Source organism: Salvia splendens, chromosome 8 (assembly GCF_004379255.2).
Source record: "Salvia splendens isolate huo1 chromosome 8, SspV2, whole genome shotgun sequence".
Lineage (NCBI taxonomy): Eukaryota > Viridiplantae > Streptophyta > Magnoliopsida > Lamiales > Lamiaceae > Salvia > Salvia splendens.
In genome coordinates, this window is record NC_056039.1 from 6,487,500 (window position 1) to 6,502,051 (window position 14,552).

Consider the following 14,552-nt stretch of genomic DNA (forward strand, 5'->3'; position numbering starts at 1 on the left):
AAGGTGGCGTTCGGTTGCCATGACTAATATCAGGAGACTATCCATCTAGGATTAAGTTGTGAGATTATTTTAGTTGGAGGGGGAGGCTATGACTAATTATCATGAGACTATCCATCTAGGATTAAGTTGAAGGGTTCAATCTTATGAACCAAACATGATACATATTTAATCATGAGATTTAATCTTGCCAACCGAACACCCCCAAGAGGTGAAAACCGTTATGGCTTATTTATAACAAGAAAACAAACATAATCAAACTTTAAATATGCACCATTCCAAACCAACAATACGTAAATTTGGTGGAAGCAATAGTATTAAATTTAGGTTTGCTATAGTTGATGACGACATGATTTTTTGGCCGAGTTGCAGAAATAGCCTAGCCTTTTGGATATTACAAATATAGTCTACATTTTTGGCGTGACTTGTATATAAGGTATGAGCCTATATTTTTGGGTTGGAAATTCATACTGGAAACATCTGAATATTTTTATTTATTTTGCACGTTACATAGAAATATATTTTCCACTTAAGCACAAAATGACGCCGTTTAAATATCGGAGAACATATTCTTCAAAAAAATGATTCCACTTGAACAAATCAAAATATTGAAGCCTTTCATATAAATGTATGGTTAGATTCGAGTCATATTTACAATATATACCGAAAAACTAGATCATTTTGCATTTTTTTAAGAAAGCTACTTTTGAAACTAGGCCAAAGGTCATCTACTATTATACTACTACTATTTGTTATAGAAATTTGCTTTTTGATCAGACATTAATCAATTTATTGAAAAAAGATAAATTTGCCTTATCTTGGTAAAATACATTCTTAATTAGGACTCATTGTTAACTACGTTACTAGTTTGTTGAAATTGTCTTTATTAGCTTATTGATAAATTTAACGTCAATGCCTACATGAGCTATGCTGATGAACCAATTGTAAATTTGTAATACTACATTTCTGATATGTTGCATGTTTTGATTTTATTTTTTAATTAAATAATAAAATACATGTTTGGACATTACGTACATTCATTAACGAAATATAAAAGAGAATTTAGATTTTAGAATAGAATACACCCTGTTACTACTTGCGTGTAGGTGCATTAATTTGATTATTCCACCATCTTTATAAACTTATTTGCAAATAGCATTAATTCTGATGATTCCACCACTTTTATGCTGTAAACATTTTGTGAAATAGACGATAACATTACCGAGAAAAAATCATCATAAATTAATATAGCTAATTTTAAAACAAATTTTATAAATATCTGCTTATTTTATTTTATACATACAACATCAAATAAAATTAAAATGTCCACTTAAAATATCATTGCTTTGGAGTTGGGACACGTCACGTGGTATACAGCTTAAACACACGAAGCCATTTCCTATCTCTGCAACGGATTATCCGCTCCACTCCACTCCACTGTCTTCCTTCATTCATAAATCATTTCTACAAATGCAAATACACCAATACTTTAATAAATATAAGCGGATTAAACCCTCATTAACTACATACTAAAACTATATTCTTCTCTCCCTTTCATCGTTTTAGCTCTAAATGCAAACAATACCTTAATTAAATATAGAATTCCATTACTAAATTTCGATTCTTGACATCACAAATTACCGAAAACTTAACTACTCCACCATTTTCTCTTGACTTGAATCCCTTCATTTTAAAAAACACACACTAACAAAGCAAATTCAGTTATGGAGAAGCAAAAAAGCTTCTCTGTGAAACCCATCAAGTTCTTGGTCTCCTCCTTCACTATCACCTTCTCAATCATCTTCGTCATCTTCTGCTTCACCTGGGTTTTCACATCCCCCGCTTCTATTCACCTGGGCGCCCAGAATCTCGGCGTGGACTGCTCCGAAGCATTCACCAACGCTTCTTCGGATATGATAAATTCAATCTCAATGGATGAAAGCTATGTGGGCGGTGGCAATTCTTCTTCTTCTTCTTCATCTCCAGCTGCTGACGTGGCGGTGGAGAGCGAAGGTAGTTTGCTAACTGCAAATTCTAGTAGCTCCACCCCTTTTGGTAATAGCAATAATCTGTTTGTTGATGGTGTTAATGTTTCGGATAGTACTAATCCAACTGTGGAAGTTGTGAATTTTGATGAGAATGTTGAAGAATTGAGCGGTGTGGTGGTGGAGGGAGTTTCTGGTGAGAGAGAGGATAGTTCAAATTCTAGCTCCATCCCTTTTGGTAATAATGATAATCTGTTTGTTGATGGTGTTAATGCTTCGGATAGTACTAATTCAACTGTGGAAGTTGTGAATGTTGATGGGAAAGTTGGAGAATTGAGTGGTGTGGTGGTGGAGGGGGTTTCTAGTGATAGAGGGGATAGTTCAATCAGAAGTAGTGTTGGTGATGGGAAGAGCAAAGTTGGTTGTGATGTTACAAGAGGGCGTTGGGTTTATGATGAGAGCTACCCTTTGTACACAAATGTTACATGCCCTTATATAGATGAAGGGTTTGGGTGTGAGAGTAATGGGAGGGTGGACAAGGGTTTCGTGAAATGGAGGTGGCAGCCTCATGATTGTGACATTCCTAGGTAAGGTTTATGTTTCTTGTTTAGTCGAAAGATGTTGTTGATTTGGAGATTGGATGTGAACTATGTTTGATTTGTATGTAGGTTCAATGCTAGTAATATGCTGGAGTTGATTAGAGGAAAGAGGTTGGTGTTTGTTGGTGACTCACTCAATAGGAACCAGTGGGAGTCGATGCTTTGTATGTTGATGGGAGGCGTGAGAGATCCGAAGAAGGTGTATGAGGCTCGAGGGAGGAAGATAACTAAAGAGAGGGGGAATTATTGTTTCAAGTTTGAGGTAACGTTGCTCAAAGCTTTCTGGACTTGTGGTGATTGATTTGTGTGTGTTGTATTGTTGACTGGTTTGTGTTTGTTTGTTTCTTTGTAGGATTACAAATGCACAGTTGAGTATTATGTTTCGCACTATCTAGTTCACGAGAGTAAGGCTAGAATAGGCAAGAAGAGAGGGCAGACGTTGCGTATTGACACTATGGATAAAGGGTCATCGAGATGGAGAGGGGCTGATATTCTCGTGTTCAATACTGCACATTGGTGGAATCATCAGAAAACGAAGGCCGGGTAAAGCCTTCTTCTAGGGTTGATTTCTTGAAAATATTTTAAAGCATTTATGCCCTAGTGTGATTGTTTATGAACATCATAAATCATCATATGAAACAGTTCTAGTTCAGCTCACACACACACACACATACAAAGAAAACATATTGTTTGCTTCATACGAAAATTTGCTGCTTGATGGGAAATTTTGTTGCCATCTCCTGTGTTATTTGATGACAGGATTAACTACTACCAAGAAGGCAATCAAGTTTATCCCCGCCTTGATGTCACCACAGCCTTCGAACGAGCTCTATTAACATGGGCATCGTGGGCTGATAAGAACATCAACTCACGTAAAACGCGTGTATTTTTCAGAAGCTCTGCTCCTGCTCATTTCAGGTTATTATACTAAGCAAGTTGAAACTCTTTTCATTATTTCCTGTTGGCATCAAATATGAATGGTCAATGTGGTTTTCCTCTAACAGCGGGGGTCAGTGGGACACAGGAGGCCACTGCGGAGAAGCCCTTCGACCCCTAAACGAGAGATTCACCTCTGTCTACCCAGAGAAGAATCTGATCATGGAGGAGGTCTTGAGGAAGATGAAGACACCTGTTACTTTTCTGAATATAACGCGGCTGTCAGACTACAGACCAGATGCTCATCCGTCTATATATGGAAGAAAAACTATAAATCGAGGCGTCCAAGATTGCAGCCATTGGTGCTTGCCCGGTGTTCCAGATATCTGGAATGAATTGTTGTACTATCATTTGCAATCACAAGGCAAGGCCATATTGTAGACTAGAAAACAGTTTTTTGTGTCTTCTAATTCTTTAATTTAGTGTGGTTTTCTCAGAATTAGGATTTATTTAGGCTGCAATTGTAAAGTCATCGATTGACTAACTCCTCAGTGTCCACAGCTTCATTTTTCGAATCTAATCATGTACTACCTCCGTCCCACAAAATTAGTCTACTTTCTTTTTCTTGAAACATTTTCACCATACATTAAGGATAGAAAACATGATTGATCGCGACTAGGGGAGGGTTAAAGAAGCGGGGAAGAAAGGGGAAAATCAACAAAAATCGACCATAGCTCAAAACAAATGGGAATAGCTTGAATAAAATCAGAGTATCTCAACAATCAACAACTCAAAAATGAACGTTATCTCAACGATACATGAACTCACAAGAAGGACAACTACTCAGCGGAAGCATTTGAGAGAAGGAATATGCCACGTGTGAAGACATGACACATTCTAGACACTTAAATTTCTTCAACGGTCTTGCTCAACACCCACCGCGCCCGTCACACTCAACCTGCACATTTTTAAAAAGAAATGCAAGGTTGAGTACTTGATGTACCCAGTGAACACATGCTAAAATAATTTTCATAAAATATTGTGTCAGCATTTAAAAGTGAACTCGGGGTTTTACAAAAGACCAAGTCAACAAAACATTTTCTCGCTCAAAAGTATGGCCGCGCAGCCCATTTTTCTCTCTCCTCGTACCATATCTGAACCTCATATGTGAAACGAGAACGTGACCACACTCTCGATCACTGGACCGACCAACTCGAAAGATAGCGCACGATCCCCTCTGTGTACACTAGCTTGAATAGGGACTCACTCCCTAGACAAACCCAATTCGATTAAATTCAACTTCTAGTAGGGACTCACTCCCCACTAGGGAATTAGATAGGCACATCCACAAAAACAAAATATGGCATGACACAATATATTTGGAATTTAAGCTCATAACTCATACTTGAAAAATATTGCGTAAATTTAAAGGTAAGCCTACACAATAATATAGGATAGAAAGCCCACAAAATACTTAGTTAGAAAGTCCACCTCGTTCGTGTAATTTTATGAATTTGAATTCCTTACTTCCACTTCGAATTCAATTAGTTCCCGGAAAATCCCTTCCTTAAGTCCATGCTTCTCTTCCCTTTTCGTGCGTGAAAAGCTCATGATTTAATTAAGCTCTCATTTCTTTTCACAAGCTCCAATCCAAATAATTTATCGGGCAGACCAACTAATTAACTCAAAATGCAACAACTAATTTTGAGGACCAACACACTATTATTAGTAGCCCAACTAACAACTAAGTACAATATACTCCCACCTACACGTATGTGTCCAAAAGAAAAAAGAAAAAAGAAAAAAGAAAAAGAAAACAAGGCATACTATACTCCCTACCACCACACGTCCTCCTCTTCCATTTAAAACAATGTTTCTCTCTCTACTTCTCAAAACTTCACTCTCTTATCTCTTTCTGGCCAGCTCTCCCTCCGTCTTCTCCCTCGTGCTGGAAAAATCAGTCGGTTATCCTCTCCGTCAGTTCTCACTTCTTCACTCCTAAATTTCTACATCTCCCATCTCATCCTTTTCAAATTCAGGAGCAATCCCCCAAGTTCAAACCCAAATTCTCATTATTGTCACCTCATCTCTTCCATCTCCCTCTCTAATTTGCGCCGCCGCCACCTCTCTGTCTCTTGCCGGCAGCCGGATTTTGCAGCGCCGCCTCCGTCGGCAGCAGCATGTCGCTCATCTTCTCCCTCTTCCTCTCTTCTTTCTCTCTCTCTCTCTCTTTCGCTGGTTGTCACCGGCAAACACACAGCGCCACCGCCGCCACTGCCGCGACGCAGCAGGAGTTGCTGCTGTTCGTCGTTGTTCGCTCTCTCTCTGTGTCAATTCGCCGCCGCTGCCGTCTCCTCCGCGCCGCTGCTGGGATCGTCGCCGCCGTCTCACCCCTTTTTCTCCCCTCATCTCTCGATTTTCTTCTCTCCAGAATTGGATGTGTGATTGTTGCTAAGGTTTTAAAAGAAAGTGGATAAAAACAGTTTATTATGGTGTGAACGTGGGATATGTATATATAGGCAAAACATAGATATTGATGAATTTGGTGGTGGGAGAGATTTTAGGGAAGATGTAATACATATCTCCATGGAAAAAGATTTGAAGGGGAGATTTGAGTATATCTACGGTTGGTCTCATAATGGATTCTCCAAAAATGAATTTGGCTTGAAAAAATGAATAAATTGGGGGTAAAAAAAAATTGTTTATAGACTCAAAATAATATTTCTTCTCTCGACAAACAAAGCAGAGCCGGAAATTTTTTCAGATGCTCAAACGATGTCACTACGAGAACAAACAAAAAGGTAGAAAAAGTCGGGGTATTACATAATACTACTCCTAATAATAAGATGAGTCTTACTATCTACTACATTGTCTAAACTACTTTTTCGTTCTCTTTAATACTTTAACAATTTCGGTGTCACCCCCAAAGTATTTTTAGGGTACGAAGTGAGTATAACTTTCTGTTGGTTCTGTATGTACTATTATATGGTGAAATCTATCAGGGTTCGTTCGGTACACAATATTAAAATTGAATTGGAATTAGAATTTTACAGAATTGAATTTGAAAGAATTGAATTATAATTCAATTCCAAATCCTTTGTTAAGTGAATTGATATAATTGATATGAAGCTGAATTCAAAGAAATTATGCAATGTGCGTATGTATGTGCACGTGTGTGAAGGTGTGTGTGCAAGTATGTGTATGTATATGTATATGTGTGTGTGTGTTTGTCCAGGTGTGATGTGCAGGTCAGCAGGTGTGTGTGTATATGTGTTTAGGTGTGCAAGTGTGTGTGTGCAGGTGCATGCGTGTGTGTTTGTGTGTGTATATGTGTTTAGGTGTGCAGGTGTGTGTTTGTGTGTGTGTGTGTGTGTTTGTATGTGTGTACGCAGTGTGTGTATTTGTGTGTGATGATAGTGCAATTTTATTATTATTTAAAATTTAAAATTTAAAATTCCAACTATATACTTTTCATATGGAATTTAAATTGTGGAATGAGAGGAATTTTTGGAATTGTAATTCAATTCCAAATCCGAACATTTTATGGTAATTAACATTGGATTTAGAATTGGAGCCTCCAATTCCATTTCCGTATGCCAAATTCCATGACACTGAACGGAGCAGACTATAGATATGTGACTAGAGTAAAGACTTTCCAATTTATCTACTTAAAAATACTGTCCAATTTAAGTTTTAACCTACTTAAAAATACTTTCCAATTTAAACTACAACAAAGATGTAGTTATAAATTATGCATCAAAAAAATTGTAGTTATAGATTATGCATAAAAAAATGTAGTTATAGACTGTGCATCAAAAAATGTAGCGATAAAGAAATAATAATGACGAGAAGACCGCCACCTCAACGAGATTTGTGCTTGTTTGGTGGAGCACGAGGGAGTGGTGAAGCATCTGTGTTTGAAAGGGTGGGCTTCAGGGCCCAGGCGGGTGATTCATCAGGACCATATGGATAGTCATAGAAAATCTCTTCCCCTGCTTGGATTTGCTGGTTAGCATAGATGCCAACACGATGATCACCACCCACCAGTACTATCTATATATATTGAATCATATCTTAGAAAAAACAAACAAAACATTGTCATAGAATGGAATTATGAAAGATGAATACACTCGCATAACAGTTTGGATTTGATGAGTGGTTTGCGAATTTCAACTTGTCTCCCTTGCGGTATGCATCAATCACATACCGAAACAAAGACAACTCTATCAAAATGCTCTACTTATTGCTTAACACCAGTTGCTCTACCGAAATAAAAGGATTTCTATACTATACTAGTAGTATTATAATTGAGAAGAAAAGAAACATTATTATAGGCATTAAGGAAATGAAGAGTACCTATCCAAGAAAATCCACGTAGTATAGGAAGGTATCCTCTCGATAAGAGGAATTTTGGTTGTTCTAGAACACACAACTTCTTTACTATTATCAGCATCGTCTTCAGATCCTTGAACAAGTCCACTGAGTTTACTGGGAGGATGGTTCATCTTCAAAGAAAGGAGGTTGCCTGAACTACTCGTTGTAGAATCAACCCTTGATGCAGCCAATTCTTTGAGGTGAGCAACATAAGATTTAATGTTTTTGCTATTGTTTTCAAGTTTTTCCTACAAAGAATAGTGGCTATCAACCATCAGTGTTTGGACGAATAGTATCAGGGGGGTGAGTAAATGATTTTGCACGACAAGCAGCGGAAAAATCAACAAAAGAATTCACTCATGGCCATCTTAATATGATGGAGTGGAATAAGGAGGAATGGAATGGAATGAGGAATGAAATGGATTCCATTCTTGTGTTTTGTGAATGCAAGGAATACAAATGGAATGAAATTGTGTAGTGTGTGTAAATTATGCATAGTGTGTGTGGTGTGTGCAATGTGTGTGTATGTATAGTGTGTATGGTGTGCATATAATGTGTGTAGTGTGTGCAATGTGTGTGTATGTATAGTGTGTATGGTGTCCATAGTGTGTGTGCACAATCAATGTGTGTAGTGTGGATTTTTTTTAATAATTAATTTTTCTAAAATTTTAATTTTATTATAAAATTTAAAAATTACTGTATTAAATTGAGTGATATTAAATTTAAGGAAAATTGGTCCCTAAAATCATAAATTTTGTCTAAAATTTGGTATTTTTTCCACGAACTTTAAAATTGGTATATAATATCACAAATTTTGCACTTTGTTTGGTATTTCCCACAGCATGTCTATTACTAAATTTGACTAACTTATGAGTCATTTTTTATCATACTTGACACAATTAAATCAACATGATTTTCAACGTGACTTTTTATCCTACATGCTATGAACTTAAAAAGTGGTTAAAAATATCATAAAACGTATCATGGTTACCTACGTAAAATAAGATTTTGATGAAAATATCTTATTTGAGTGAGTTTGGGAAATACCAAACAAAACGCAAAGTTTGTCATATTATAGACCAATTTCAAAGTTCATGGGAAATACCAAATTTTTTGCAAAGTTCATGGTTTTAGAGACCAATATCACTAAATTTAAATATAATATAGTTATAATTTTGTTAAAATCTAGAATAAAATAGAATGGCAATGCCTTAGCAAATGGAAAGAATGACAACTCTCATGGGAATGGAATGGTGATTCTAAATGGAATGATATTCCTAGTGTAAAAATACCCAACAAAGGAATATGAATAGGAATGAATGTAGGAATAGCATTCCATTTTTCTATTCTATTTTATCATACCCATCAGTACATCTGGATTTAAGGATGATAGCTCAAGATTCAAACATGTAATTACATTGATATGGATTGGTAAATAAGAGAAAACAGGTAAAACTTACTCTAATAGAGACAAATCTTTCATTCTGAATTAGCATTTTCATAAGTGAGAGTGACGCAGCCAAGTTTGCTTTAGAATCAATCCCCTGTTGCCCGCTATGTTTCTGTCATAGAAAGAGTAGAATTAACTAAAAAGGGACTACAAATTCACGAATGACATCAATTCAACCACACATTTCGATCGTAATTAAGTTAGTAACAAGACTAATCAACATAAACGAAATTATTTCCTACAGGCTGCTACAGATACGTATCGCTCTCCTGCACTCAACACTCAAAACAGAGGAAATAATCAAAGATAATTCACCTCGTACACTCAAAGAAAAGCAAACACTAATTCACATCGAATTTGAAGACGCTTACAGTATCCATCACCTTCTTAGCTAGTTTTCCATTCACAGTCTCAGTCAATCATACCACAAAAGTGAGCCATAGAAACAATAAGGAAATCAATGATTCAACCATACGACATGCAAGCTCAATTTGGGGAGAAACTCCACACTTAACTACCTTATGATCACAACAAATCTACTTGATGATCGAATTCTCAGCTCCAAATGACATCAACTTATGAAAATAAAACATGAAAAGAGAGGAAATCGAACCTTGAATTTAGATATGGAGACCATGATTCTGCTTTGACGACGATTTTTTTTCTTAGATCGAGAAACAGAGCGCGATCGAGAGTGAGTGTGAGATATTAAAAGATGAAGTGGCGAGGGAACTCCGTTAATTATATAGACAAGAAACTATACAAAGCGGTGTTTGTGGACCGGCCGTCAGATTTATCTACTCGACGCTGAATCAACGCTCTCGATCTTCTGATACGGAATTGAAATATCAACTTTTACATGTGGCATGCGGGCAATGGTAGACTTTGAAGCAGCCAATAATAATAAATAATAAACGATTTGAATAGGCATAAGATAATTATCTTAGTTTCACTTTTTCTCTATTTTTATTCCTCCTTCTCTCATAAAAAGGGCGTGGAATTTTTTTATAAATCCCTACTATTTTCACCTTGGTAAATAAGTGTGAATTAACTTATTTAGAATTTAAAATAATAGATGAAACATTATTTTAAGAGGCATGAATTTAACATTTGACTTGTTAAAGGAAATTTTAACTAGTAATTCATAAAACATAGCAGTAGTTTTAATCAATTAAAAATTAACTAGTTTTTTTTACTAAGAAAATAAGAGAGAAATTGTAAAAAAAAATTTATTACTACAATCCATATTTTTAGTTTGGGTATATTCAAATTCCAACGAGAAGTACGCTGGCGCATTAATATCCATATCTTTAGTTTGTTTATATTCAAATTTCAATAAAAATAAGTTAGCGCGTCGAATTAAATACAAATAAATTCTAGCGAGAAGTACGCTGACATCGTAAGTGTGAAAAGCATATGTCAATTGAAAGTAGTTTAATGTAAATAGTGAAGAGTGTGTTGGCATATTAAATTGAAAAAAAGAACCTCACAACGAAAATCCCAATGATTGAGAAAAAGAATCTCGGCGGAAATCACAATGGCATATATATTCAATTGAGGAAAAAGTTTAAAGTTATCTCGCACATCACACTTAAAAATAATCAAATTAAATTAGGTTTAAATACAATAATTAACTTCATAAATATAGCAATTAAAGTTTCATAATTCTAGAGATATAACAAACCAAATATTTATAGAATATCTCAATAAAAAGTTCCATAATTCTAGAGATAAAAAAACCAATTATTTATAGAATGTCTCAATATGAGACTGTGGAAGGTAAGGAAAAATGAGGCAGTACAAAACTAATATAGTTGGGTCAGCCCAACGGACAATGGGCCCACAATATAACTTAAACCAAGCCCAAAAATCTGGATTACTCGTATTCCACGTGCCATGAAGATGTGCGACGTATGAGCCACGCGGCAGTCTTGATGCAATCACACCACCTTACTTAACAACTAACATACGCCTCTCTCTATAATTCAATTAAGATTTGAGACCAATTGCCGATTAAAAAATAAATAAATGGAAGGAGTGAACGTGTCAACTCACCCACAGATCCCCGGCGAGCCGACTCAGACCACGACGGCGCTTCTGGAGAACACCACCGCCACCATCCAAGGCTTCAGCCCCATCAACAAAATCCACCAGCACCTCTGCGCGTAATTAAACCCTAATTAATTAATTCAACATCTTCTTATTAAAATTATACATCTACTCCACATATTTTTGTTGCAATTTCAGGTTCCATTTCTACGGCGACGACATGACGAGGCAGGTGGAGGCGCACCACTTCTGCGCCCACCAGAGCGAGGAGTTCCGGCAGTGCCTGATCTACGACCGGCCCGACGAGGAAGGGCGCCTCATCGGGCTGGAGTACTTGGTGTCGGAGGAGCTCTTCCTGACGCTCCCCGACGAGGAGAAGAGGTACTGGCACTCGCACGAGTACGAGGTGAAGAGCGGCGTGCTCTTCATGCCGGGCGTCCCGGGCCCCGTCCAGCACCATGACCTGGACAAGGTGGCCAAGACCTACGGCAAGGTCATCCACTTTTGGCAGGTCGATAGGGGTGACAATCTGCCCCTCGGCATACCACAAGTCATGATGGCCCTCACGCGCGACGGCCAGCTCTACGACAAGCTCGCCCAGGGTAAAAATATTACTCTCTCCGTCTCCTAAAAATAAAAATTTTTTATATGACACAAGGTTTAATATATTATTGATAGAAAGAAAAAATGATTTGAAGTATAATATTTCTGAAGTGAACACAGAATTTTAATATATAATTAGTAAATTAAGAGAGCTAGAAAGAATATAGATTGAAGTATTATTCCTAGAAATCTTATAAAAAAATGATTGATGTATAATATTTTTGAAGTGAACACGAATTTTAATATATATAGTAAATTAAGAGAGGTAGAAAGAATATACTATTGAAGTATTATTCCTAGAGAATAATAAAATTTCTTAATATAGAAAATGCATAATCTTAAGTATGCCTGTAAATTTAATCCGCGGGTTTCGGGTATACCCGACCCCGACCCAATACCCGACGGGTTTCGGGTACCCAAAACCCGAAATTATGGGTTTGGGTATGGGTAGTTAATGTTAGGATTTTTTGAGTTTAGGGTACCCGAAATCCGTTTTAGGGTACCGATCAATACTTGATTAATTATTTATTTGTGATAAATATGTTTATTTAGTATAGGGCCTATGCCCCCTAGGGTAAATCTAGGGATTTAATCACATGTAGATTTATAAAATTATTTAATCTTTTTTATGTTTCAATTTATGCTAAAAAAATTTAATTTTAAAATTAAGCAATGTCTATTTATCTAATGTCTATTATATATATATATATATATATAGAATCATAATCTAGAGAAAGCTAAGCATTAGAAATTTCTATATATATATATATATAGAGTTATAGAATCATAATCTAGAGAAAGCTAAAGCATTAGAAATTTAGAATTTAGAATTGGAGTTTAGACTTTTAATAATAGTCAATAAATAGTAGTATTGTGTTATTTTTAATAATTTTTATTCTCATCACAATATAATTTATATAAAAGAATAAATTTAAAATATGATAATTTTGGGTTTATGGGTACCCGATTAGTTGGGTTCGGGTACCCGCAACGGGTATTAGGGTACCCGAATTCACATACGGGTCGGGTATTGGGTATGATATTTTTGAGGTTTCGGGTCCGGGTACCCGAATTTACAGACCTAATCTTAAGGATGAATTAAAATAAAAATTGTTTATATTTGTATGCTCCATTACGGAGGGAATACTTGTTATGCCATTGGATATGATATGATGAAAATTAAGTTGGGCTTGTTTTATTTTTGTTGGTGAATAGATGTTGAGAAACGGTACAAGGTGTCATTTGCAAAGGAGAGTGAGAAGCGGGCGAGCATGAAGGGACCGGTTCATGGGATACACCCGATGGCGAATGGAGGGGGGCAAGGGCTGAAGACCGTGCTGAGGGAGGTGGAGTGCAAGACCACTGAGTCGACGGCGAGAGTCTTTGTTTGAAACTACTAATAATTGGGTGTGTGTTTTGTGTATGTAAGGTATGACTTGTGAGTAGATATATATTTTGCGTTTGTGAAATAAGACGTGCATATACCCTATTAATCAGCCATGAAGTATATATTCTCGAATATTTGTGAATTTGTGGATGAGATCATATGTCTCTCTATTGTTCTCTAGATAATACCAGTATTATCTTAAAAAACCATTTAAAGAGTACTTTATTATTTTGGGTAATCTACAATTTAATTGTTTTTGTGTTTTATCATTTTGGGTAATCTACCATTTAATTGTTTGTGTGTTTCACTTTTGTGAGTCCTTTTTTTTCCTCACTTTTGATGTGAGGACCCACAGTCCATTATAGGAAAAATTAGCTCTAAAATTTTGATATAATGAGTTTAAAAGAAAAAGAGTAAAACATATCTAGCATATATTAGAAATGACTATAAACTTTTAGGACTATGGGAAAAATGTCTCTCTATATATGAGAGTACGTTAGTGTTATTATTTTTCACAAGTCAAGAGACCTTATTTTACTTTGTTTCAAATTACTAAATTTCTAAGTGCTTTTAGATATACTTGATTTTATTATTCTTTCGAATAATTATTATATTCTATATATTTCAGTATTCAAATAATAGTATGAATTTCATAGTCATTTTTTAATAATAGGTTAAGATATACACACTATACTATATACAAAAAATATAAAAGAAGATGGAGGATAATGTTGCTCTGAGATAATAATTATAATTAACTGGTAACTATTAATTGACAAACACTACTAAAAAAATGAGTTGTTCTCACACTTACAATATGACACTTCATAAAAGATGTCAATATATATATCCAATCATCACACCAACATTTTATGACATTTATAATATCCATTATTGCTGCATTTTAAATAAATGTAAAAAGAGGATTTACTTAATGACATTTCCATTGCGTGTCTTATGATTATAATGCTAAATATTAAGCCTAAATTAAGATATAAATTTAAATAGAAAATGAAAATTGATATATTGACTAATAATATCCCATATCCATTCTTTGTATGATTCTCAATTTGCACTTTAGTCCTTTTTTCCCAATTGAAAGAATGGACCCAAATTAAAAAAAAAACATGGAACTCCTCCCTTCCATCAGTTTCGGCCCCTCCCCCAAATCACCCCTTACTTCCACAATTCACCACAAACCCTAGATTGGAGGCTTCTCCAATTCTGAGCCA

The 14,552-nt window shown here is 35.7% G+C and overlaps 3 protein-coding genes across 4 annotated transcripts; 2 read left to right on the top strand and 1 right to left on the bottom strand.

Moving 5' to 3' along the window:
* Nucleotides 1–1,462: 1,462 nt before the first annotated feature.
* On the top strand, nt 1,463–4,037 carry LOC121744081 (protein trichome birefringence-like 6). The gene is made up of 5 exons (XM_042137524.1): nt 1,463–2,569; nt 2,651–2,843; nt 2,934–3,124; nt 3,341–3,499; nt 3,586–4,037. The coding sequence occupies exons 1-5, from the start codon at nt 1,722–1,724 to the stop codon at nt 3,896–3,898; spliced, it is 1,704 nt and encodes a 567-aa protein (XP_041993458.1). The 5' UTR covers nt 1,463–1,721; the 3' UTR covers nt 3,899–4,037.
* Nucleotides 4,038–4,190: 153 nt separating this feature from the next.
* Nucleotides 4,191–9,968, bottom strand: LOC121744082 (histone-lysine N-methyltransferase EZA1-like). 2 transcript variants are annotated; one of them, XM_042137525.1, is made up of 4 exons: nt 9,895–9,968; nt 9,292–9,393; nt 7,814–8,079; nt 4,191–4,415 (listed from the first exon to the last, which is right to left on the bottom strand). In XM_042137525.1, exons 1-4 carry the CDS (start codon nt 9,916–9,918, stop codon nt 4,373–4,375), a joined length of 435 nt encoding a protein of 144 aa, XP_041993459.1. In that variant the 5' UTR covers nt 9,919–9,968; the 3' UTR covers nt 4,191–4,372. The 2 variants fall into 2 exon arrangements, with proteins under 2 accessions (XP_041993459.1, XP_041993460.1); XM_042137526.1 differs by lacking the exon at nt 4,191–4,415 and adding an exon at nt 6,851–7,510.
* Nucleotides 9,969–11,309: 1,341 nt separating this feature from the next.
* On the top strand, nt 11,310–13,324 carry LOC121744293 (oil body-associated protein 1A-like). Its single transcript, XM_042137781.1, has 3 exons — nt 11,310–11,446; nt 11,529–11,932; nt 13,149–13,324. The coding sequence occupies exons 1-3, from the start codon at nt 11,310–11,312 to the stop codon at nt 13,322–13,324; spliced, it is 717 nt and encodes a 238-aa protein (XP_041993715.1).
* The last annotated feature ends 1,228 nt before the right edge of the window (nt 13,325–14,552 follow it).